Source organism: Hemiscyllium ocellatum, chromosome 12 (genome assembly GCF_020745735.1).
Source record: "Hemiscyllium ocellatum isolate sHemOce1 chromosome 12, sHemOce1.pat.X.cur, whole genome shotgun sequence".
Taxonomy (NCBI): Eukaryota; Metazoa; Chordata; class Chondrichthyes; order Orectolobiformes; family Hemiscylliidae; genus Hemiscyllium; species Hemiscyllium ocellatum.
This window is the reverse complement of record NC_083412.1, coordinates 53,524,537-53,547,628: the sequence shown is the minus strand read 5'-3', so window position 1 is coordinate 53,547,628 and position 23,092 is coordinate 53,524,537. Positions and strand designations below refer to the sequence as shown.

The following is a 23,092-nucleotide window of genomic DNA, read 5'->3' as shown; positions in this document are numbered from 1 at the left end:
AGTGGAATACGAGGTGCAGAACCTGCTCTTAATATCTCCTCGTCAACCAAACTGATTCACCAATATTGACACTGCAACTCGAAATGTGATGCAGACTGAAGGACAAATATCACCACACCTGCAGGTCACGAGCATTTACATTTCAGACCTCCTATTGAATCTGGAGGATGAGACACTGCCAATGAAATTTCTCTAACACAGTCTAATATTTAGGGCAGTACTTGCATGTGATGACAACAACCACTCTGTACAAGACAACACCTGTTGACTTGTTCTTCAGGGGGTAGGTGATGGGCTGTAGCATCAGCAGTGGACTAAAAATCCAGAGACCTAGATAATGCTATGGGGACTTGAGTTTGAATCCCACCATGGCAGTTGGTGGGATTGGAATTCAATTTTAAAAACATCTGTTGATTGTTGGAAAATCCCATCTTTAGGGAAGGAAACTGCTGCCCTTACCTGGTCTGGCCTACATGTGACTCCAGAGCCACAGCAATGTGGTTGCCTCCTAACTTCCCTCTGAGCAATCAAGGATGGGCAACTAGCCAGTGAACGAATGACAAAAAGACAAAGCCTGTGCAGTGCAGAAGGTTGAGCTGGTGCTGCTGATCTAGTATTGGATCCTTGCCAACAGCTGTCTTTTGAGAAAGGTTGCTGCCAAGGCACGGTAAGTGTCCCAAAACATTTTCATCAACATATATATTTGGGTGATGAGACATGGGTTTTGTGATGAGTTTTGTTCGGCATTATTCGAGGACAGGCCAGATTTCTTGTAGTAATTATTGAAGCGTTTAAGCATTGTTTGCAAATCCGATGCAGCAGTGGAAATGGCACTGCTGTTATCCATAAATAGTCAGTCATGCATTCGTAGTGTTCCGTTTAGTTCAGCTTTCACAGGAAGGTGACAATGGTTAAAGAATCTTCTCAGTAGACAGTATGGAATACTAACACAAGGCGGCAGTTGATACTAGTCTGCTGTGCTGCACACCTGCACTCAAATCACTGAGTTAGGTCAGGACCGGTTTGATGAAAATTATTTTGGAATAAGAGACCTCCTAGAGAAAAACTCAGCCAGGCAAATCAACTCAAGGTCAAAACTCAAGGTGATAGGCTGATGGCCGAAGACAAATCCAGAAGGTAAAGAATATATAATGGAAAGAGAAAGTGAAAGCCTGAAAAGGTCCAATAAAATGTTGGTTATCATGACATGCAAAGATTATTGAAGCCACCAGTGACTTCATAAACCCAGGTCAAATGGATGAAATCCCCTTGATTTACTGGATAATGTTTTCCTTATTAATAGTACAATACCACCAAGACATACTGAAAGATTCAAAGTTTGGGAGAAGATTTGTAGCTCGGGTGCTCGTTGTTGTGGTTCTGTTCGCTGAGCTGGGAAATTGTGTTGCAAACATTCCATCCCCTGTCTAGGTGACATCCTCAGCGCTTGGGAGCCTCCTGTGAAGTGCTTTTGTGATGTTTCCTCCAGCATTTATAGTGGTTTGTCTCTGCCGCTTCCGGTTGTCAGTTCCAGCTGTCCGCTGCAGTGGCCGGTATATTCGGTCCAGGTCAATTTGTTTGTTGATAGGATCTGTGGATGAGTGCCATGCCTCTAGGAATTACCTGGCTGTTCTCTGTTTGGCTTGCCCTATAATAGTAGTGTTGTCCCAGTTGAATTCATGTTGCTTGTCATCTGCGTGTGGGGCTACTAAGGATAGCTGGTCATGTCATTTCATGGCTTGTTGGTGTTCATGGATGCGGATCGTTAACGGTCTTCCTGTTTGTCCTATGTAGTGTTTTGTGCAGTCCTTGCATGGGATTTTGTACACTACATTGGTTTTGCTCGTGCTGGGTATCGGGTCCTTCATTCTGGTGAGTTGCTGTCTGAGAGTGGTCGTTGGTTTGTGTGCTGTTATGAGTCCTAGCAGTCGCAGTAGTCTGGCTGTCTGTTCAGAAATGCTCCTGAAGTATGGTAGTGTGGCTAGTCCTTTGGGTTGCGGCATGTCCTCGTTCCGTTGTCTCTCCATTAGGCATCTGTTGATGCAATTGCACGGGTATAAGTTTTTGGCGAATACATTGTATAGGTGTTCTTCTTCCTCCTTTTGCAGTTCTGGTGTGCTGCAGTGTGTTGTGGCCCTTTGGAATAGTGTCTTCTTTTGTGTGTGTTGGGGTGGTTGCTTTCATAATTCAGGACTTGGTCTGTGTGCGCGGCTTTCCTGTATACCTTTGTGCTGAATTCTCCGTTCTGTGTTCTCTGTACCATCACGTCTAGGAACACCAACTAGCCACGAAGCGGCAGAGACAAACCACTATAAATGCTGGAGGAAACATCACAGAAGCGCTTCACAGGAGGCTCCCAAACACTGAGGATGTCACCTAGATAGGGGACGAAACGTTTGCAACACAAATTCCCAGCTCGGCGAACAGAACCACAACATATTGAAAGAATTTCTCAACTGTGAATCCAGAATTACAGCCTCTTCAGGCTATCCCCAAACACTCTGTGGTACAATCCAGGGGTACAATCAAGTATCCCCAAATACTCTGTGGTAAAATCTCCCTTTTCTTCATAGCAGGTAATAGTTGAAATTAATTCTCATGAATTACCTACATTTTGTGGCTGACAGAATGAAGTCACACTAGCTTCAATTTTTTTTTAAAAAAGGGAATCTCTAATTTGGTCTTCATTGTCAGGCAAATCCAAGAAACTCTTCATTACATTCACTGATCTGTCCAAAGCATTTGACTCAGTAAAATCGAGACACCGTAGATTGCGCTTCAAAGAATTAAAATTGTAAGAAATTCACTGGAGGCTGCATATACTGCAACACAACGTCACAAATGCAATATAATATGACATGACGCAAATGTCAAGTGGGAAAGAGCTGAACATGGCCAAGCAATGCTATGCAAATGACCCAAGCTATTTGACAGTAGCTAGTCATGTCAATGCTCAACTACTGCACCCTCTAATGTCAGAAAGGCCTGTAAATATTAAATATTGGATAGGATGAGGCTTAGTTGCATTGAGTGAAGGAGGGTGGGAACTACATACATACAAACAAACAATGGCCATTGGTAAAGAATTAAGCATTTCTCAAGAAATTTTGGAAATTCATGTTTTTTTTTTAATCCATTCACAGGATGAGAGGCACTGGCTCGGCCAATATTTATTGCCTATCTCAGAGGGCAGTTAAGAATCAACCACATTGCTGTTGGTCTAGAGTCACATGGAGGCCAGACCAGGTAAGGATGGCAATTTCCTTCCCTCACCGACATTAGAAGGAATATGTTTTTCTGACAAATAACATTAAATTCATGGTCATGAACAAATTCTTGGTTCCAGATTTTCATTTAATTTAAATTCCACATGTGTGGTGGGATTTGAACCCAAGTCTCAAGAACATTACCAGAGTCTTTGGATGAACAGTCCAGTGATAATGCACTAGGTTATTGCCTCTCACCCAAATTTCTAATGGAGTTTTAGGATGTATGAATGGGTCACAAGGTGAATACTGGAAAAGGTTCTTGGGGATAAGTTTTAAACTAAGTTATTGTTGCAATTTTAAAAAATTCTTCAGAGCATTATAACAAGACAGGGTCTTTAGGAATGCGATTTAACTTGAAGTGATGGGTAAGAAATTTTGTGAAATAATTTTCTTTATGCTTTGTTTATTTTGAGAGTGAACAATAATCGCATTTTAAATTTCTTCGCACAAAATATTTTTGTAGACGGTCACTTTGGTGGATTAAATGACAATGTTGGTCCCATTCATTCTGCAAGACTTCAGCTGAAATCAGACATGTGCATAACTATAAATATTTTCTCTATTTGATATATACACTTGCAAATCGGTTGCAGAGTGGTTCATATGTTATTTAGATGCAATGGCAGCCTGTTACTTTTAATATAATTGCTCAAGATGTTCTCCATAATCTCAGGGGAATGTAGCACTGACAGCCAGGGTTATGGTACCAAGATTTTTAAATTATTCATTCATAGGAGGAGGGTATCACTGGCTCAGTCAGCATTTATTGTCCATCCCTAATTGCCCAATGGGTAGTTAACAGTCAACCACATTGCTGTGGATCTGGAATCAGATGTTGGCCAGACCAGGTGAGGATGGCAGTTTTCTATTAGTGAACCACGTGTTTTTTTCTAACAATCAACAATGGATTCATGGTCATCATTAGATTCTTAATTCCAGATTTTTACTGAATTTAAATTACGCCACCTACCATGGTGGGATTTGAACCCAGGTCCTCAGATCAACAGCTGCTTGGGTGGATTTAAACTAGTAAGAGACTGAGAGAGGAAAAGAGATCAGTCTGAGAATGGTACAGTTGGAAAAAGGACTAAGTCAGTGTCAGGGCAGGCAGGAACTAAATAGAGGACAAGGTAGGACAGATAAATTAAACTGCATTTATTTAAATGCAGGAGGCCTAATGGGTAAGCCAAATGAATTCAGGACATGGTTAGGAATAAGAAACTGGGATATCATAGCGATTACAGAGATGCGGCTCAGTGATGCAGAGGACTAGCAGCTTCATGTTTCAGGGTATAGATGCTATAGGAAGGATCAATGGTGTTGGTGGCGGCAGAGGGATGGAGAAATGGTCTTTTTGATTAGAGATAACATAACAATTGTATTTTGGGAGCATATTCCTGGGAATACGTCTGGCAAGTTTTTTGGGTGGAACTGAGATTGGGTTATCTTATAGGCATCCCAAATAGCAGGAAATTGAGAAACAAACTTGTAAGCAGATCTCAGTTATCCAAAAGAAGAATAAGACGGTTATGGTAGAGGATTTTAACTTTCCAAACATAGTCTGGGTCTTCCTTCGTGTTAAGGGTTTAGATGGAGAGTAATTTGCTAAGTGCATACAAGAACATTGTCTATTTCAGTATGTGGATATATCTACTAGAGAACGTGCAAAGCGTGACCTACTCTTGGGGGAAAAAGACAGGGCAGGTGACTGAGGTAACAGTGAGAGAGCACTTTGGAACCAGTGGCCATAGTTCTATTAGCTTTAAAAGTGTGATGGAAAAGGATAGACCAGATCTAAAAGTTAAAGTTTAAATTGAAGGAAGGCCAATTGTGACAGTATTTGACAAAAACTTTCAACAGTTGATGGGGGGGGTGGGGGTGGGCGAATGTTTGCAGGTAAAGAAATGTCTGGAAAATGGGAGGCCTTCAAAAATGAGATAACATGAGTCCAGAGATAGTATGATCCTGTAAGGGTGAATGGCAAGGCTGGTAGGCATAGGGAATGCTGGAGAACTAGAGAAATTAAGGTTTTGGTCAAGAATAAAAAGAAAGCACTGTATGTAGTCATGTATAGGTCGAGTTTTGAAGACTGTTTCAAAGCCAAAATTAGGGGGTCAACTGATACATTAGGTACTGAAATTCATGCTGTAGTTCGAAATACTATATTATTAGCAGAAGTCTATTTGATCACACAACTAATCCCAGGTAAAGAAGAATACTAAATAGTTACTGAACCCTAATCCTATACTACTGTCCATCTTCCTGCCAGGTCTGAATCAGGAACACAAACTTTCTTCAATTTGTTACATTCTCCGATACAGTACATGGAGTTCCAATCTGTGACGGTTAGGTGGGCAGTCTGATCGGTGGGCAGTGATGTAATTGGAGACAGGTGATTGGCACTGCCTCCCTACCGTGCACCTGCATTGGGCCATGCTGATGGAAGGCGCTGGAGGTTTGTAGTCTTGGCCGAATTTGTTTTGGGTTTGGGGGGCGGTTAGCCACAGTGGGAGTAGGGGTAAGGCCCTGTTACACAATGGCTCACTCAACAAACTGTGCTGAAACTAAAGTAATGGAACTTACACTGCACACCACACTATTATTCTAAAGAGAACACTAATTGTAAATTAACTTAGAATACAAAATTGGACTTTAAAAGAGGAACAATGTATCCCTTAACACCCCAATGTAACACTCTACATGAGTGTTATTCTTCATATTGTTTTAGAACTGAAGCAGTATAATGAAATGTTAAAGAATTAAATATATACCAGCACGTAGTTAATATATCTCACTTTTATTCAGTTATAATGGCACGATTAAAATGATTTAACTTTTTAACAATATTAACTTTAGGATGTACAGTGAACAAAGTGCATTAAGTGCCGATTGACTTAGCACCGTTTTGAACGAATGAATGAACCAAAACTTGCTGCAATAAACCAAGTGGGGTAAGTAGAGTTACGAGTTAATGAACAGAGAAGCGATATACCAGTAGTAACCAAAGAACGATGAGTAGAGCTACCAGTATGAAAGAATTAATGCAATTTTGTTCAGGTGAGTTAATGGGAACATTGACTTTATTTTCTTCATTAGGAAATCTAGGAAATTTCAGCAAAATAAGTTAATAGGAACATGCAGTTTCCCTTGCAAAAGGTTTCTAATGCGATACAATAGGATCGATTTACACTAGATATATGGAAAATACAAGAGTTTTGGACAAAATAAGGGGCTGACTTATACAGGAAATTGACTTATACACGAGTATGCACAGTATATGCAAGGTAAAGACAACAGAAATCGAATGATTCCCCAGAAGGCAGTAAGAGGAAAATTAGGAGGGCAAAAAAGGGACAGGGTTTGGTAAACAGGGTTAAGGAGAATCCAAAGGGATTCTACAAATACATTAAAGACAAAAAGGGTAACAAGAGAGAGAATAGACCCTCTGAAAGATCAGCAAGGCAACCTATGTGTGGAACAGCAAGAGGTGAGGGGCAATCGCAAACTATTGTTTTGCGCCAGTGAAGGATATGGAAGTTAGAGAACATAAGGAAATAAATACTGACATTTTGAAAAATGTCCATACGTCAGAGGTGGTGGTGCTGGAAATGTATAAAGGTGGATAAATCCCCAGGACTTGATCAGGTGTACCTTCGAATGCTGTGGGAAGCTAAGGAAATGATTGCTGGTCCTTTGCCGAAAGATGTGTGTCATAGACAGCCACAGGCAAGGCGCTGGAAGACTGGAGGTTGGAGAACATGGTGCCACTACTGAAGAGAGGTGGTAAGGAAAAGTGAGGCAACCATAGACCAGTCAACCTATGTTGATGGTGGGCAAGTTGTTGGAGGGAATCTTGAGGGACAGGATTTGGAAAGAAAAGGATTGACTAGGGATAGTTAACATGGTTGTGTGCATGGGAAAGTGTGTCTCATGAACTTGATTGAGTTTTTTGAAGAAATAACGAAGACGATTGATGAGGGCAGAGCAGTGGACGTGATCTCTCTGGACTTAAGTAAGGCGCTTGACAAGGTTACTCTCGGTAGACTGATTAGCAAGGTTAGATTATATGGAATACAGGGAGAATTAGCAATTTGGATACAGAACTGGCTGGAAGGTAGAAGACAGAGGGTGGTGGTGGAGGGTTGTTTTTCAGACTGGTGGCCTGTGACCAGCAGTATGCCACGAAGTTTGCTGCTGGGGTCACTGTTATTTATACAAATGATATGTAAGTGAACGAGGGGTCTAGGTAGTAAGCTTACAGATGACACCAACATTGGATGTATAGTGGACAGTGAAGATGGTTACCTCAGAGTACGATGGGATCTTGATCAGATGGTCTAGTGGGTCAAGGAATGGCAGATGAGAGTTAAGGCAAGTCAGGGCAGGGTAGTGAAGGTGGAGTTTGGTATGCTTTGGTAGGGAGCATATCTGTAAGCTTGAAAGGGTTCAAGAAATATTTACAGGGACGTTGTCAGGGTTGAGCTATAGGGAGAGGCTGAATAGGCTGGGGCTATTTTCCTTGGAATATCAGAGGCTAAGGGGTGACCCCATAGAGGCTTGTCCAATCATGAGGGATATGAATAGAGTAAAAAGGAGTAAAGCTTTGCACTCAAAGACAGCAGAGACTTAACGATAAAAGTGTTATAGTGAGATTAACTTATCCTCTGCAAGTATCCTCAGACACTGGCATCTACTTTCCTTTGGTAAGGTAATAAATTAATTTAGGCAATCTTTTCCATTTTGAATCTCAGGCACAATAAGCATTAACATGAAAAACTTAAGTGCCCAAAAAGAAACTGATTCAGAGTGACAGAAATCCAGACGATATGACAATTCTGGATTTGTCAGAGACTAAATCTCTGTGGAAAATCCAATGTGTTAATACACTAATGAGTTACTACCATCTCATCATATAAACCACTCAATAAATAGGATTTGCCTTTTCATAAACAATGCAGCAATTCATACATGAGACTGAACAGGTTGAAGGAGGCAACATGACAAAATGAGGCAAGACTGAACCACAAATCTAACTCAAACTCTCCAGGAGGTTTCTGTGGTTGCTCCTGGCTTCCCATTTTATTAAAAGAAAACTTTTACCTGAAGGATCTGGTAGGCTACAGGACATGAACTGAAGAGGGCAACCATGCATTTAATACACTGGTATGCTCTCTTCTGATAGTGGTTTTTAGAACGCTGGATGGTGTCAAACAGTCCGTCTCTGTCATCAGGAATCCCTTTCAATGCATTGTGAATCCTACAGGAAAAGATACATTTGCAAAATGTTGAGGCACTCAAAAACATATTTATATACTTCAATTTATGTCAGAGCCTTTTCTTTAGCTAAACAGACAAGAACTTAATTTGTTTCAAGGTCTGTGGTATTCACACTATATTAAAGCTAAAAGGTGTGATGGAGTACCTGAGTTAATTTCTCAAGGAGGTAGGCTTCTATTAAATTCATGCATCCATAGACAGGCCAAGATCCAAACAATACTGCATGACCAATCATAATGCAAATGTCAACTTCCTTACGACACAATACAAGTACTTAATTAAAATGCTGTATGCAATTCAACTACTGACAACAGTAATGACTGTAGTTGAATCTTACATGTGCAACTTGATAGGAAGAGTTTTCCCCACATCTCAGATCCTGTTCATTGGTTAGATATTTTCGCCCTCTTGTTCTTGGCTTATGTATCAAGTTTTCCTCACATCTACATTATCCACACCTCCCTGAGATAAAATCCCTTTCAGTTTTGTCTCTCATGTACAATCTTGGATCCCTATCACTTTTTTCTGAACCATCTTCAACAGCAAGTATAGTGCCTAAACTGTATACATTTCAAATTTAGCTTCAGCAACAATCTCCACAACATTCAAACTCAGTTCAAGTTATTGTCATGTGCCCTTGAGATTGATTCAGAACAATGAACCTTATGAATTGAGTGCTGACTTTTAGAAATGCACCATAATGTTGAGAAGCCAGTGCGCACAATCATTTTTTTGAAACTACATCCCTAAAGTATTTAGATAAACTTGAAACGGTCTTGTTTCCAACTAAGCAAAAATCTAAATCAAAAGGCTATACCTCATACCGTTATAGTTCAAATCTGCATCAAATGCAATCTGCAGTTGGCAGCTCAAAGTCAATCTATTCATAAGTAGTAAATCAATAATTAAAAGAAAAAGCTTGGTTCATCAGTACACAGTGAAAAGAATGCTTTCAAAATCACCAAATGAACACTAGGCATAATCATTTGATTCTCAAAATAGTAAGGTGCATTGCAGTCTTATGCTTCAGTACAGATTGACTCCTAGCACTCTCTAAAGATCCATTTAGTAACAGAGGTCTAAGCAAGTTATTTAAGTAAAAGATCCCTGACCTGTGAATGATTACCTTAGCACAGCCTGCTTCACATTAAACATATGCTAATAATCACTATTCCTGGGCTAGGAAGGAGAAAACTAAAATGAACTAGAATTCAAATTTCCGATCATTCTTCCAATGATGCATGTGGCCCAACTGTATGAGCTTTATGTAAAGGCATGGTTAGAATTTGTCAAAGATGGTCCAGTTCCACGGTCATAAAGTTCAATAAAAGTTCGCATATGAAGAGTACATTTCTGTGTGGAAACAAAGGGGAGTGACTACTCTCATAATTATGTCCCAATCATCACCTAATTCCTTCATCAGAATAGGAAGATGGTGCTGGAGAGGGATTGCCATGATGGGAGCAGAAGAGAAATAAAGTAGTCAAAAAGCTTGTAGAAAGCTGCTGTATACTCAACTGCAACTGTTATCTTCCCAGTTCACAAAATCTAAACCTATTTCATGAAACATTTTCACAGCACTTGGCTGAAGGTTTCAGAGTTGTTTTACGCTCAATGGGACACTCACCTGTGGGTTTGCCAAGAGTCTTCTATAAGCAGGATTTGCAGAAGAAGATCTAAGTAGGGCCTAAGCTCATAGGTATAAGAATATGCCACCTAGGAATGAAAATGTTACATGTTAAATGTGGAATGTTTGTTACATCAAATGGAGCATATACACTTCAAAATTAAAATAATATCTTTTCAAGTTAAATGTTGAAAACTTGTGAACTTCTGTGTAAAATGCAGAATCAGTCACAATCACAAACTCAGTTTCATAAAAGCAGGTGCTCCATGCAAACATTACTTCTTTGCTCAGCACACAAAGACATTACAACTTAAGACTCCAAAATAGTCAGAATACTCTTCACAGAAAGTATTTCAAAAATATACAGAAAGCATTTGAATTAATATCAAGAGGAACAGAAATGTTGTCTTAGACTTGTGTAACTTGGGTAAAACTGTGTGGAATATTGGACATCAAGACAAAGGACAAAGTATTAAAAAACAGGCTTTGCATAAATGATAAGATACAGGAAAGTTTGAACTGGTGGGGTTTTTCCGTTATAAAAAAGCTTCCGTTATAAAAAAGCAACGTTTGAAAAATGGCTGAGAGGTCATAGAGATGTACAGCATAGAAACAGACCCTTTGGTCCAACTTGTCTATGCCGAAGAGATATCCCAACCTAATATAGGCCCATTTGCAATCACTTGGCTCATACCCATCAAAACTCTTCACATTCATACATCCAACCAGATGCCTTTGAAACATTGCGATTGTACCAGCCTCCATCACTTCCTCTAGAAGCTCATTCCATAGACGCATCATCCTCTGCATGAAAAAGTTGCCCCCTTAGTTCCCTTTTATATCTTTCCCCCCTCAGCCTCAACCTACATCTTCCAGTTCTGGACTCTTTGTCCAGTTCTGTAATCAAATGGCCAGTTCTCCCTGTATTCCATGAGATCTAACCTTACTAACCAGTCTTCAAATTAATAAGGATAAATACTGTTATTTGTAATGCATAGTTAGGGACACCATGAACTTCCACAAGGTCTAAAAAGGAAAAATAATTTGAACGTTTCCACAGAATAATCATGTTGGAGTTATGTTTAATGTTATGTAATGGAGCCAATCATATCAAAGCACACTCAGGTGGTTAAGTGATTTTAACGAAAACATAACGTGCCTTATCTCTCAATGGCTGTTTGCTAATTTAACATTCAAAAAGGTATTACAAACTTTAAATTTGCTTAGTAAAATGTGCAATGGCTAAAACAGTATAGGTCTTTGATTCAGGAGTATACTTATATATTAACTTAAAATTATTAACAGGAACAGACAAACGTGCCTTGTGTAAGCTATGTATTGCACCTTTTGCACACGGTCTTAAGAATAGTTTATCGATCTTTCTGGAGGTGGATTGAAGTCTGATATGGTGAATGGAAAATGAAGGCTGAAACAAACTTGGCTTTTACTACTCATTCTACTTCTCTACTAAAAATGTAAGAAACCATAACTCCTATACCTTGCCCGTATGTGGGCAGACTGCTTGCTTATAGCACTATCTTTCCTGTTGTTTCCCGATGTGAAAATATATCACCTGCACCAGTCTTCAGTTCCAAGATTCCCTCCCAATCCACTCCTCAGAAACTTATAACAGCCTACTCCATTTCCTATGGTACTTTTCCAAGTAAATACAGGAGATGCTTTACCTGCCCTTATAAGTTAGCCCTTTCCATCAAAGACCCAACACATCTGAGGTGAAACAGCAATTTGTGTGGACTTCTTAAATTAGAATGCTGAACTGCAATCTTCACAATGCAGGTCCTTTAGGTTAGGGTGGCCAAACAGAGTCAGCCATTGCTTTGTATTTAGTCAACATGATCTTGAGCTTCCAGTTATATGTCATTGTTATTCCCCTCTGTGACCCTGTAGTGTTCTAATGAAGTGCAACACAAGCTTATTGCCCTCATTTTGCTTAATTCATCTTAGCTGACTGGTTTCTTTCACCCTCTTATTTCTGACATGCAAAGCGCACTATTGTATTCCGATCTTGCCAATCATAACTCTCTCAATAAATCATCCATTTCTTTACTTCTTCCATCATCATTCCCTTTTGCTTTGCAACATGACATATTTACACTTCACCACTCTTGCCCCTCTAATCTATCATAGGCTTTTCCATTTTAATATTTTTTTCCAGTTTAGATCCAAGGTCACAGACATAAAAAATTAAATCGTTTCTCTTTTCCACCAACATGACAAGGCCTACTCAGGATTCTCAGCATTTTGTTTTTCATTCACAATTTCAGACTAGGTCAGATTGGAATGTCTGGTCAACTCGAATGAGTTGTACTGAAGGATCTGTTTCTGTGCTGTATGACTCTACAATTTGGATCTACACAAAAAATTTGCAAACAAGTCCAAAGTAGAAAGTTATTTTTGCTTATTTTGACAAATTTCAAATTACATAAAATACACTTTTCATCCATCATAAACCCAATTCTTAAATTTCCAAACATGAATTGGAATCAGGAATGGCAACATTCAAGGTTTCAGACCCAAAATGTTTACCCCTTTCATTCACTTTCTGATCGGTTGGATGTTTTCTGTTTATTCTACTCATTTCATATTCCCAGAAAGTGTAACATTGCACATTTATAATCTTAGCCGAATTTACTTTCGTCAAGGTCCTCCTTCTCCCAACCAATCTTCAATACCCAAATAAAAAGAATCCAGACCTGCCAGAGGAGTTCACTGAGCACAGTGGAAGAGAACTGTGGATTTTCCCAGCAACAGAAGCGAAGCAATTTGATGGTTTCTTCAGAATTGCTGCAGTCTTCAATAATCTTTTTCACATAACTAGTTCGTACAAACAGGATGTCTGCAACACTCTGCTGGATAGTCATTATAGGTTGGGACAAGTTAGGATCACCATAGGGATTTGATAAGGGTGGATTTCCTGAAAAGAAAGAACATTGCTCTATTATTTTGCTATCTTTAAATATTTGAAGTAACTGAAAATTATTAATTGGTTAGCTTTCAAATTTGACCATTACTTATCAGGGGCAATTTATCGTTTATTTTCCAAATATGTCCAGCTTTTGAAGATGTAACTGGTAGAATACAGGAGGAAGAACTTGTAGATAACGTGGTTGGATTTTCATAAAACCTGTGATGAAATTCCACATAAGTTAATGTGGAAAATCAAAGCACATGGGACTCAAGGTAATATATGGACATGGATTCAGAACTGGTGAGCAGGCAGGAAACGTAATAGAAATAAATGAGCCTTGTTTGGAGGAGGAGGCCAACTAATGGGAGATCAAATTGATTAGTGTTTGGGCCCACAAATTCACAATACATGGATTTACAATTTGGATGAGGAAATGAAATACAACATTTCCAAGTTGTCTGACAGCACAAAACTAGATGGGATTGAGAGTGGTGAGAAGAATGTACGAGGGTGTCCTGTATAACAGTCACCGAAAGCAACCACTTTGGGGCAGCAAGTAATGAGGAAGGTAAATGGTATGGTGGTCTGCATGCAGAAGATTTTGAATACAGCAGCAAACAAGTGTAAGCAATTATACAGGGCAAGAAGAAACCCAGGAGTATTGTGTGCAGTTTTGGTCTCCTCATCCAAGGAAAGGAATTCGGTGTAGAGGGAGTGCAGCAAAGGTTCACCAGGTTGATTCATGGACTGGCAGATTTGTAGTATGAGGAAAGATTAGGTTATTTGGGTCTGTATTCCCTCAAGTTGACAAGAATGAGATGAGATTGCAACAAAATTTTTTTCAGGGCTATGCAAACTGGATGGAGAGATGATGTTACCCTTGGCTGGAGGTCCAGAATAAAACATCATAGGCTCAGTTCATTTTGACTGCGATGAAGGGAAATTTGTCCAATCATTGGTGGTGAATCAGCAGAATTCTCTACCACAGAAAACCATGAAGGGCAAGCAACTGAACAGGTTTAAGAAATAAATAGATTTCTAGAGGCTAAATGTCTTAATGGGCATTGGGAGAAAGCACGAGCATGGCACAGAGATAGTGAATCAACAATAATCATGCTAAATGGCAGAGTGAGCTCAAATGGGTCTGATGGCCTATTCATGCCGTTTTCCACATTTTCCATTTCCCTTCAAAACAGAGTTTTGGAAGAATGGTGGGTGCAGAATACATGATGCTTGTCGTTTTCTATGCCCAACTAAAGATAGATTCTTGCAACAGCAATTTACGTTCATTGCAACATAGTTGGAATTTAACACTCCAAGTATCTTTTTATAAAATGGAGTTAGATGTATTAAAAACAAAAATCTCCATTTAACATTAACAAGTTATCAAATTTTGTATACTGATTAAAAGTCCACCAATAATGTTTACCTGTCTTACAAATCAAACCAAAATACTCGAAAGTTAACGTTCTCTTGAAAGTATATGATTAGTATACAATTACGATATTATTGAGAAAGCATGGTGGGATGTGAAATTACTTAACAAGGCTTCAAACTCTACTTACCTGATTGCTTATGATCCCAGACCTGACTAAATTTAAATAAAAACTGCAAGAACTGCAGATGCTGTAAATCAGAAAAAACTGAATCTCTGGCAAAGTTCAGCAGATCTGGCAGCATCAGTTCTGAGGAAGGGTTACCAGACCCAAAATGTTAACTTTTATTTCTCTTTGCAGAAACTGCTACATCTGCTGAGCTTTTCCAGCAACTTCTGTTTTTGTTTCAGCCCAAATTTAATATCATCTGGCTGGGAACCAGTATTCTTTTTAAAGAAAGCAAAGTGAGAGATCCAGAGGTTCTTAGCAAGAAAAAAAAATCCACAGAACTCTAAAGTTCTAAAACAACAGACTTGACTATACGATGTCAGATCAGTAATACAATCTTTAATACATGTACAACTTATATTCTAACACCCAGAATTGATAAATGGTAAATACAGCTGACACATGGTGATCAAAGATCCGACAGTGCACATCAAATAGCAAAATTTCATCACAGCAGATTCCTAGTCTTTTCAGCAATTCTTCACAGACATTCATGGCACAGTGAGTCAAAAGATCTCATGAAACAATGAATCACAATCTTTAACGTTTGCTGATCCGGTCTTGAAACTTCCATTCTAAGAGCGTCTCTGTCATGAACTTCAAAGGCTCCTCTTGTTCTGGTTAGTCACTCTCCTTTCCTGAGTAAATGCTCTGCTCGACTTCAAGAACTTTGCTCTTTTGCGAACTCTCAGCCAAAAATCCAGTTTGTCATCCTGCCAGCATCACCACCACTATCTTTTTCTGAATTCCAATCTCGCTCAGTGCAGCGAGCAAATGCCGTTTGTGGCACTGTCAACATACATTCACAGTTATCCTGAACTATTCATGACATTCTCCAGAGACTTGTTTCCAACATTTAACCAACTCTAGACTCCTAGAACCCTGGTTTGAGTTGTGACAGTTCAGACACATTCAACACCTCAATGGGCTCATCAGCCCAAAAGGAGAACCCACACTGCTTGCACTCCAATTGGATTGCAACTTTTCTTGAAACACATCTTAATGGGATATGGACATAATTGCTCAGACAGCAGTGAAGAAACAACTGCACAAATATAGACTAAAGCATGCAAGGATGGCATGGCATATCGCCAAACCTGAAAGGACATTCGTGAACCAGACAGGTTTTTGTTAACAGGTGTCATTGGTTACATGGTCATAATTAGGTTAAATGTTTTGCAAACTTAATTCACATTTCACTATATGCACGGTGGGATTCAAACCAGTGGCCCCAGAACCTCTGGATTAGTTATCCAATGAAATCACCAGTATGCCACTGCCTTCATCTCTCTTACACTCACCAACTTTTCTAACTGCTTATAAACTTTGACTACTTTTCAGTGACTTTTGGACCATCATGTGAATACTGAAATCCTATAGACGGCCCCCACTCTGATTGCTAAACAAAACTGCATGCAATAAGTACTTTGGAACAACCAAAACTATCAATCCCTCAGAACTGAATGTGCCTTGAATATTAGATGCACACAAGAATGCTGGCTTCTGCTTCACACAGGTGTTAACAAAAATGCAGAATTCATCAGTCACAGAGAACCTCAATGTAATGCACATGTCTCAAATTTGATTAGTAATCAATGAAACAGAGCACAAGTACAATTCCTGGACATTTAACAATGTACACCAAATATGGACCTCACAATAGTATATTCCTCTTCCTTCTACAAGTATCAAAAGTTAACATTTACTCCCTTTTACTCATGAAACTTTGGTTCTGAAATTCTCACTTCCTTACCATTAATTGAAGACTGCATGCGTGATGATACATCACAGCAACGAACCAACTGTGACACCACAGCGTAAAGTTTTCCCAGTTCTGCATACTGGTATTTGATAGGTGGTCCTGGGCCTTCATCCAAAGCTACAAGCATAAATGTTGCAGGCACATTTAGCTTCAATAACTGTGTCTTCTCAGCCACACCTAGTAAAAACAAATTAAGCGAAGAATTGAAACTCAACAAGAGATTAAATCTGTCTCACATAACTTTTTTTCAGTGTATCTGTGGTGAACTGGAAACCAAAGTAATAACATTTATACCAAATAACCCTAAATGTGCAATTACCAACAAGATTTCCATTTACTGTAGCTTGTACTTAATATAAGCCAGAACCAAAGTAAATTGCTCATCATGGGAGACTCATTTTTAAATTGTGTTCCAAGTTCTAGTTTGTCCCACAAAGGTTAACATCCTATCGCAGGAACACAAAAAATAGGAACAGGATTAAGTCATTGGTACATTAAACTTTGCGCCATTTAACCAGACCATAGCTAATCTGCTACCTCAACACCATCAGCCACAGTAGCATATATACCTCAATAGTTGAAATATCAGACCTCACTGACCCTGTCTAGTCCTTTCTGGATCTTCTGTATCAATAAGATAATCTCTTCACAGAAAATCCATGACACAGACTCAAACCATCCAACAGTGGTTAGCACTGCTGCCTCACAGCGCCAGAGACCCGGGTTCAATTCCCGCCTCAGGCGACTGACTGTGTGGAGTTTGCACATTCTCCCCGTGTCTGCGTGGGTTTCCTCCCACAGTCCAAAGATGTGCAGGTTAGGTGAATTGGCCATGCTAAATTGCCCGTAGTGTTAGGTAAAGGGGTAAATGTAGGGGAATGGGTAGGATGCGCTTTGGTGGGGTGGTGTGGACTTGTTGGGTCGAAGGGCCTGTTTCCACACTAAGTAATCTAATCTGATCTTTACCAAGCGGGTCATATTTTACACATGGTGAAATTATGTGTGTCTTTGTTCCACTCAATCCATGCCCTTTATAATGTTCAGTTATCAAGTCAGAGAGTTATAGCACGGAAATAGACACTTCGGTCCAATTCGTCCAAACTGACCAGGTTTCCCAAACCAAACTAGTCCCATTCGCTTGCATTTGGCCCATAGCCTTTTAAATCTTCCCAATTCATGTACCTTTCCAAATGGCTTATAAATGTTGTTATAATTGTATCTGCACCTACCATTCCTCTGGCAGTTCATTCCACATACGATCCACTGTGTTGAAAACATTGCTCTTCCGGTCCTTTTTAAAATCTTTCCCCTCTCACCTTAAAATTATGTCCCTGAGTTTTGAACTCCTCCACCCTAAGGGAAAGACCATTGCTATTCACCTTACTGGCACCTCTTGTGATTCCATAAATGTCAAAAGTCACCCCTGAACCTCCAATGCTCCAGAGAAAAAAGTCCCAGCCTATCCAAATAATTCAAACCCTCCAGTCCTGGAAATAATCTTCAAAGTATTTTTTGCACCCTTTCCAATTTAAATATCCTTCCTATAAAAGGATTCTTGAAATTTCAATGCTTCTTTTGTTATTGCACTCCAAAATGTTTTATATCAACACAGCATTACTAACATGGTCTTGGATACACAGGATATAACTTAGAACTTTGCAGGTGCCACAAAAACTTAAAAATGCAGCAAAAGGGAAGGTATGTGCAGATTAATGATTTGAAGTATAAGATCCGAAAGGAGATGTCGAAAGAATGTTTCCTCATGTGAGACAATTTAGAACAAAACTTCTAGTTTTGAGATAACAGATGTAAAACAGATGAGGAGAAATTACTTCTGAAAGGACTATGATTGTGGTATTCACTATTCCAGAGTGCTTTGGTTACTGGGGCATTGAGTAAATTACAGAGCGAGCGAGAGTGAGAGAGATTGCTCTTAGTTCTTATGTTTTTAAGAATTCAAATGGCAGCCAATATTTAATACAAAAAAGGATCGAGTGATTATGGTAGGAAGAATGAGATGAGGTAAAATAAAGATTAGATTACTTACAGTGTGGAAACAGGCCCTTCGGCCCAACAAGTCCACACCGACCCGCCGAAGCGCAACCCACCCATACCCCTACATATACCCCTTACCTAACACTACGGGCAATTTAGCATGGCCAATTCACCTGACCCGCACATCTTTTGGACTGTGGGAGGAAACCGGAGCACCCGGAGGAAACCCACGCAGACACAGGGAGAACGTGCAAACTCCACACAGTCAGTCAGTCACCTGAGGCGGGAATTGAACCCAGGTCCCTGGCGCTGTGAGGCAGCAGTGCTAACCACTGTGCCACCGTGCCGCCCTTTAACAAATGGCATAATTTCAAAAAGGGTAGTGGAAAAGAGATGTGAAGGCATGTATTTTGAGACTTTGAAGATGCAAGATGGCATAACAAATTGAGAAGACAGTTTTAAAAAAATGGAATCCTTTACATTCTACACCTCTGTTAATAAAGGCAAAGGAAAGATGATAGATAAAACCTTTAAGTACTAGTTAGGTCGCTAAAGTTGTGTGGTCAATTTTGAGTGTCACACTTCTGAAGTATATAGCTGGAAACAGTACAGAAGGAAATCAATTAATGATGGTGGTGAGACACTGGAGAAATTGGGGTGATCATCTTGAACACAGTCTTCAGATTGATGCTTGAACTAAAGCATTTGAGATCTTTGGTTTGATGAACTGAGAACAACTGCTGGAGAAGTGCAGGAATTTCACATGTATAAGATCAATTTTAAAAATATTTCAACATCCAGCATTTGTGGAGTACACTTTGTTCAGAGATATAAGCATTTGAAAAGACATTGACTTTACCAGTTTGAAGTGCCATCATCAACACTGCATGCACCCAGGTCAGAACTTTACTATTTCTTACACCAGTTGAGTAATCCCTCAGAGTAAGCAAATTAGAAAGCAAGTCAGAAACAAGATTTGGCATTGATGTCCATTCTAGAATGAGCAGCCTAAATATATTCCTTACAGGACTCTTACAGTCAATGCCTCAAATAAATTAATGTAGGAGCTCACGATATCACCAGTCATCTATTTTCAATTCTGCATAATCACTGCAACTTTAAATAAGTATTAGAAGCAAGTGATAAGATTAAAGAAAAACAGTTTGCCTACCCTGGTCTCAGGTGCACAACATCCATCCATTCTCTCAGCCCAAAACCCTAACACTCAAGCTCTCATGACTCCACAATCCTCAAAAGGAATTCAAATGTTAACTCAGTTCAGTCGTTTGAATCTTTAATGCCAAGATGTATGGGAGAAGGATTCACATTTCTGGATCATTGTAATCTCTTTTGGGGTAGAGGTGACTTGTACAAGAAGGATGGATTGCACCTAAATTGGAAGGAGACTGGCAAGGAAATTTGCTAGAACTGCTTGAGAGGATTTAAACTAGTGAGGTGGGGGTGGGGGGGGGGGGGGGAAAGAGGAGGAAACCCAGGGAGATATGATGAAAGAGATCAATCTGAGACTGGTACAGCTGAGAACAGAAGTGAGTCAAACAAACAGTCAGGGCAGGCAGGGACAAGGTAGGACTAATAAATTAAACTGCATTTATTTCAATGCAAGAGGCCTAACAGGGAAGGCAGATGACCTCAGGGCATGGTTAGGAACATGGGACTGGGATATCATAGCAATTACGGAAACATGGCTCAGGGGTAGACCAGATCTAAAAGTTGAAGTTCTAAATTGGAGAAAGGCCAATTTTGACAGTATTTGGCAAGAACTTTCGAAAGCTGGTTGGTGGCAGATGTTCGCAGGTAAAGGAACAGCTGGAAAACGGGAAGCCTTCAGAAACGAGATAACAAGAATCCAGAGAAAGTATATTCCTGTCGGGGTGAAAGGGAAGGCTGGTGGGTGAAAGGGAAGGCTGGTAGGTATAGGGAATACTGGATGACTGAAGAAATTGAGAGTTTGGTTAAGAAAAAGAAGAAAGCATATGTCAGGTTTCGACAGGATTGATCGAGTGAATCCTTAGAGTATAAAGAAAGGAGGAGTATACTTAAGAGGGAAATCAGGAGGACAAAATGGGGACATGAGATAGCTTTGGCAAATAGAATTAAGGAGAATCCAAAGGGTTTTTACAAATATATTAAGAACAAAAGGGTAACTAGGGAGAGAATAGAACCCCTCAAAGATCAGAAGGCGGCCTTTGTGTGGAGCCACAGAAAATGGGGGAGATGCTAAACGAATATTTTGCATCAGTATTTACTGTGGAAAAGGATACAGAAGATAAAGACTATAGGGAAATAGATGGTGACATCTTACAAAATGTCCAGATTACAGAGGAGGAAGTGCTGGATGTCTTGAAATGGTTAAAAGTGGATAAATCCCCAGGACCTGATCAGGTGTTCCCGAGAACTCTGTGGGAAGCTGGAGAAGTGATTGCTGGGCCTCAGATATTTGTATCATCGATAGTCACAGGTGAGGTGCCGGAAGACTGGAGGTTGGCAAACGCGGTGCCACTGCTTAAGAAGGGCACTAAAGACAAGTCAGGGAACAATAGGCCAGTGAGCCTGACCTCGGTGGTGGGCAAGTTGTTGGAGGGAATCCTGAGGGACAGGATGTACATGTATTTGGAAAGGCAAGGATTAATTCGGGATTGTCAACATGGCTTTGTGCATCGGAAATCATGTCTAACAAACTTGATTGAGATTTTTTGAAGTGATAAAGAAGATTGATGAGGGCAGAGCAGCAGGTGAGATCTATATGGACTTCAGTAAGGCGTTCGACAAGGTTCCCCATGGGAGACTGAATAGCAAGGTTAGATCTCATGGAATACAAGGAGAACTAGCCATTTGGATACAGAACTGGCTCGAGGGTAAAAGACAGAGGGTGGTGGTGGAGGGTTGTTTTCAGACTGGAGGCCTGTGACAAGTGGAGTGCCACAAGGATCGGTGCTGGACCCTCTAATTTTTGTCGTTTACATAAATGATTTGGATGCGAGCATAAGAGGTACAGTTAGTAAGGTTGCAGATGACACCAAAATTGGAGCTGTAGTGGACAGCGAAGAGGGTTACCTCCAATTACAACAGGGTCTGGACCAGATGGGCCAATGGGCTGAGAAGTGGCATATGGAGTTTAATTCAGATAAATGTGAGGTGCTGCATTTTGGGAAAGCAAATCTTAGCAGGACTTATCCACAGGTCCTAGGGAGTGTTGCTGAACAAAGAGACTTTGGAGTGCAGGTTCCTTGAAAATGGAATCACACGTAGACAGGATAGTGAAGGAGGCATTTGGTATGCTTTCCTTTATTGGTCAGAGTATTGAGTACAGGAGTTTGGAAGTCATGTTGCGGCTGTACAGGACATTGGTTAGGTCACTGTTGGAATATTGCATGCAATTCTGATCTTCTTCCTATTGGAAAGATGTGAAACTTGAAAGGGTTCGGAAAAGATTTACAAGGTTATTGCCAGGGTTGGAGGATCTGAGCTACAGGGAGAGGCTGAACAGGCTGGGATTGTTTTCCCTGGAGTTCAGAGACTGAGGGGTGACCTTATAGAGGTTTACAAAATTATAAGGGGCATGGATAAGATAAATAGACAATGTCTTTTCCCTGGGGTCAGGGAGCCCAGAACTAGAGGGCATTAGTTTAGGGTGAGAGGGGGTAGATATAAAAGAGGCCCAAGGGGCAATTTTTTCATACAGAGAGTGATACGTGTATGGAATGAGCTTCCAGAGGATGTGGTGGAGGTTGGTACAATTGCAACATTTAAGAGGCATTTAGATGGGTATATGATTAGGAAGGATTTGGAGGGATATGGGCCGGGTGCTGGCAGGTGGGACTAGATTGGGTTGGGATATCCGGTCGGCGCGGACGGGTTGGACCGAAGGGTCTGTTTCCATGATGTGCATCTCTATGACTTTATCTGAGCTTGTTTCTTCATGTCATCACATTTATACCAAGAATCAGGGTACCAAGTCATTCAAATCTGAATTAAAGTAATAACCAGCACATACATATGCATGAATTGTAGAGTGAGAAAAGGGATAGGAAAGAGAAAGAGAATTGTGATAAGTGCTAGCAAGATAACATTTTCAAAATGCCAACAACAGGACAGAGAGTATCGTCTCAGAATAAAGGGCTGCCAATTTAAGACTGAGATGAGGAATTTCTTCTCTCAGAGGGTTGAGTACCGTTGAAACTCTTTGCCAAGAGAGCTGTGAGAGCAAAGCCCTTGTACATATTTAAGGCTGAGAGAGAAATTCTTGATCAGTCGGGGAATCAAGGGTTATAGGAAAAATTCAGGAAAGTATTCATGAGGCATATTCGATCAGCCATAACCCTACCGAATGGCAGAGCAGGCTAGTGCGGCCATATAGCCTATTCCTGTTCCTATTTATGTTCTTTTCCAAAAGTTACATTTTTACAAGGACCTAAAGCTTGCCAACTTTCATTCCAGAGGACACCATGCCCCTGACTGGCTACCCAAAATTCTCAAAGAAACTGCTCAAGTTGTTGCATTAGACTATATGATGAAAAGACAATCCAGATATATTGTAATTTTTAAGAACACACAAGTCTGCACAATTATGCATCACTGAGGACATTCAGCATTATAATAATTAGCAAG

The 23,092-nt window shown here is 40.1% G+C and overlaps 1 protein-coding gene across 2 annotated transcripts in view; it reads right to left on the bottom strand.

The window, feature by feature from the left end:
- Positions 1 to 23,092, bottom strand: part of usp9 (ubiquitin specific peptidase 9) — a 275,529-nt gene that overhangs the window by 22,659 nt on the left and 229,778 nt on the right. For both annotated transcript variants that reach the window (XM_060833551.1, XM_060833552.1), the window contains 4 exons: positions 16,460 to 16,645; positions 12,888 to 13,108; positions 10,174 to 10,262; positions 8,370 to 8,526 (listed from right to left, as the gene is read on the bottom strand). In XM_060833551.1, the coding sequence (XP_060689534.1) occupies positions 8,370 to 8,526; positions 10,174 to 10,262; positions 12,888 to 13,108; positions 16,460 to 16,645 (653 nt within the window). The remainder of the gene's footprint in view (positions 1 to 8,369; positions 8,527 to 10,173; positions 10,263 to 12,887; positions 13,109 to 16,459; positions 16,646 to 23,092) is intronic.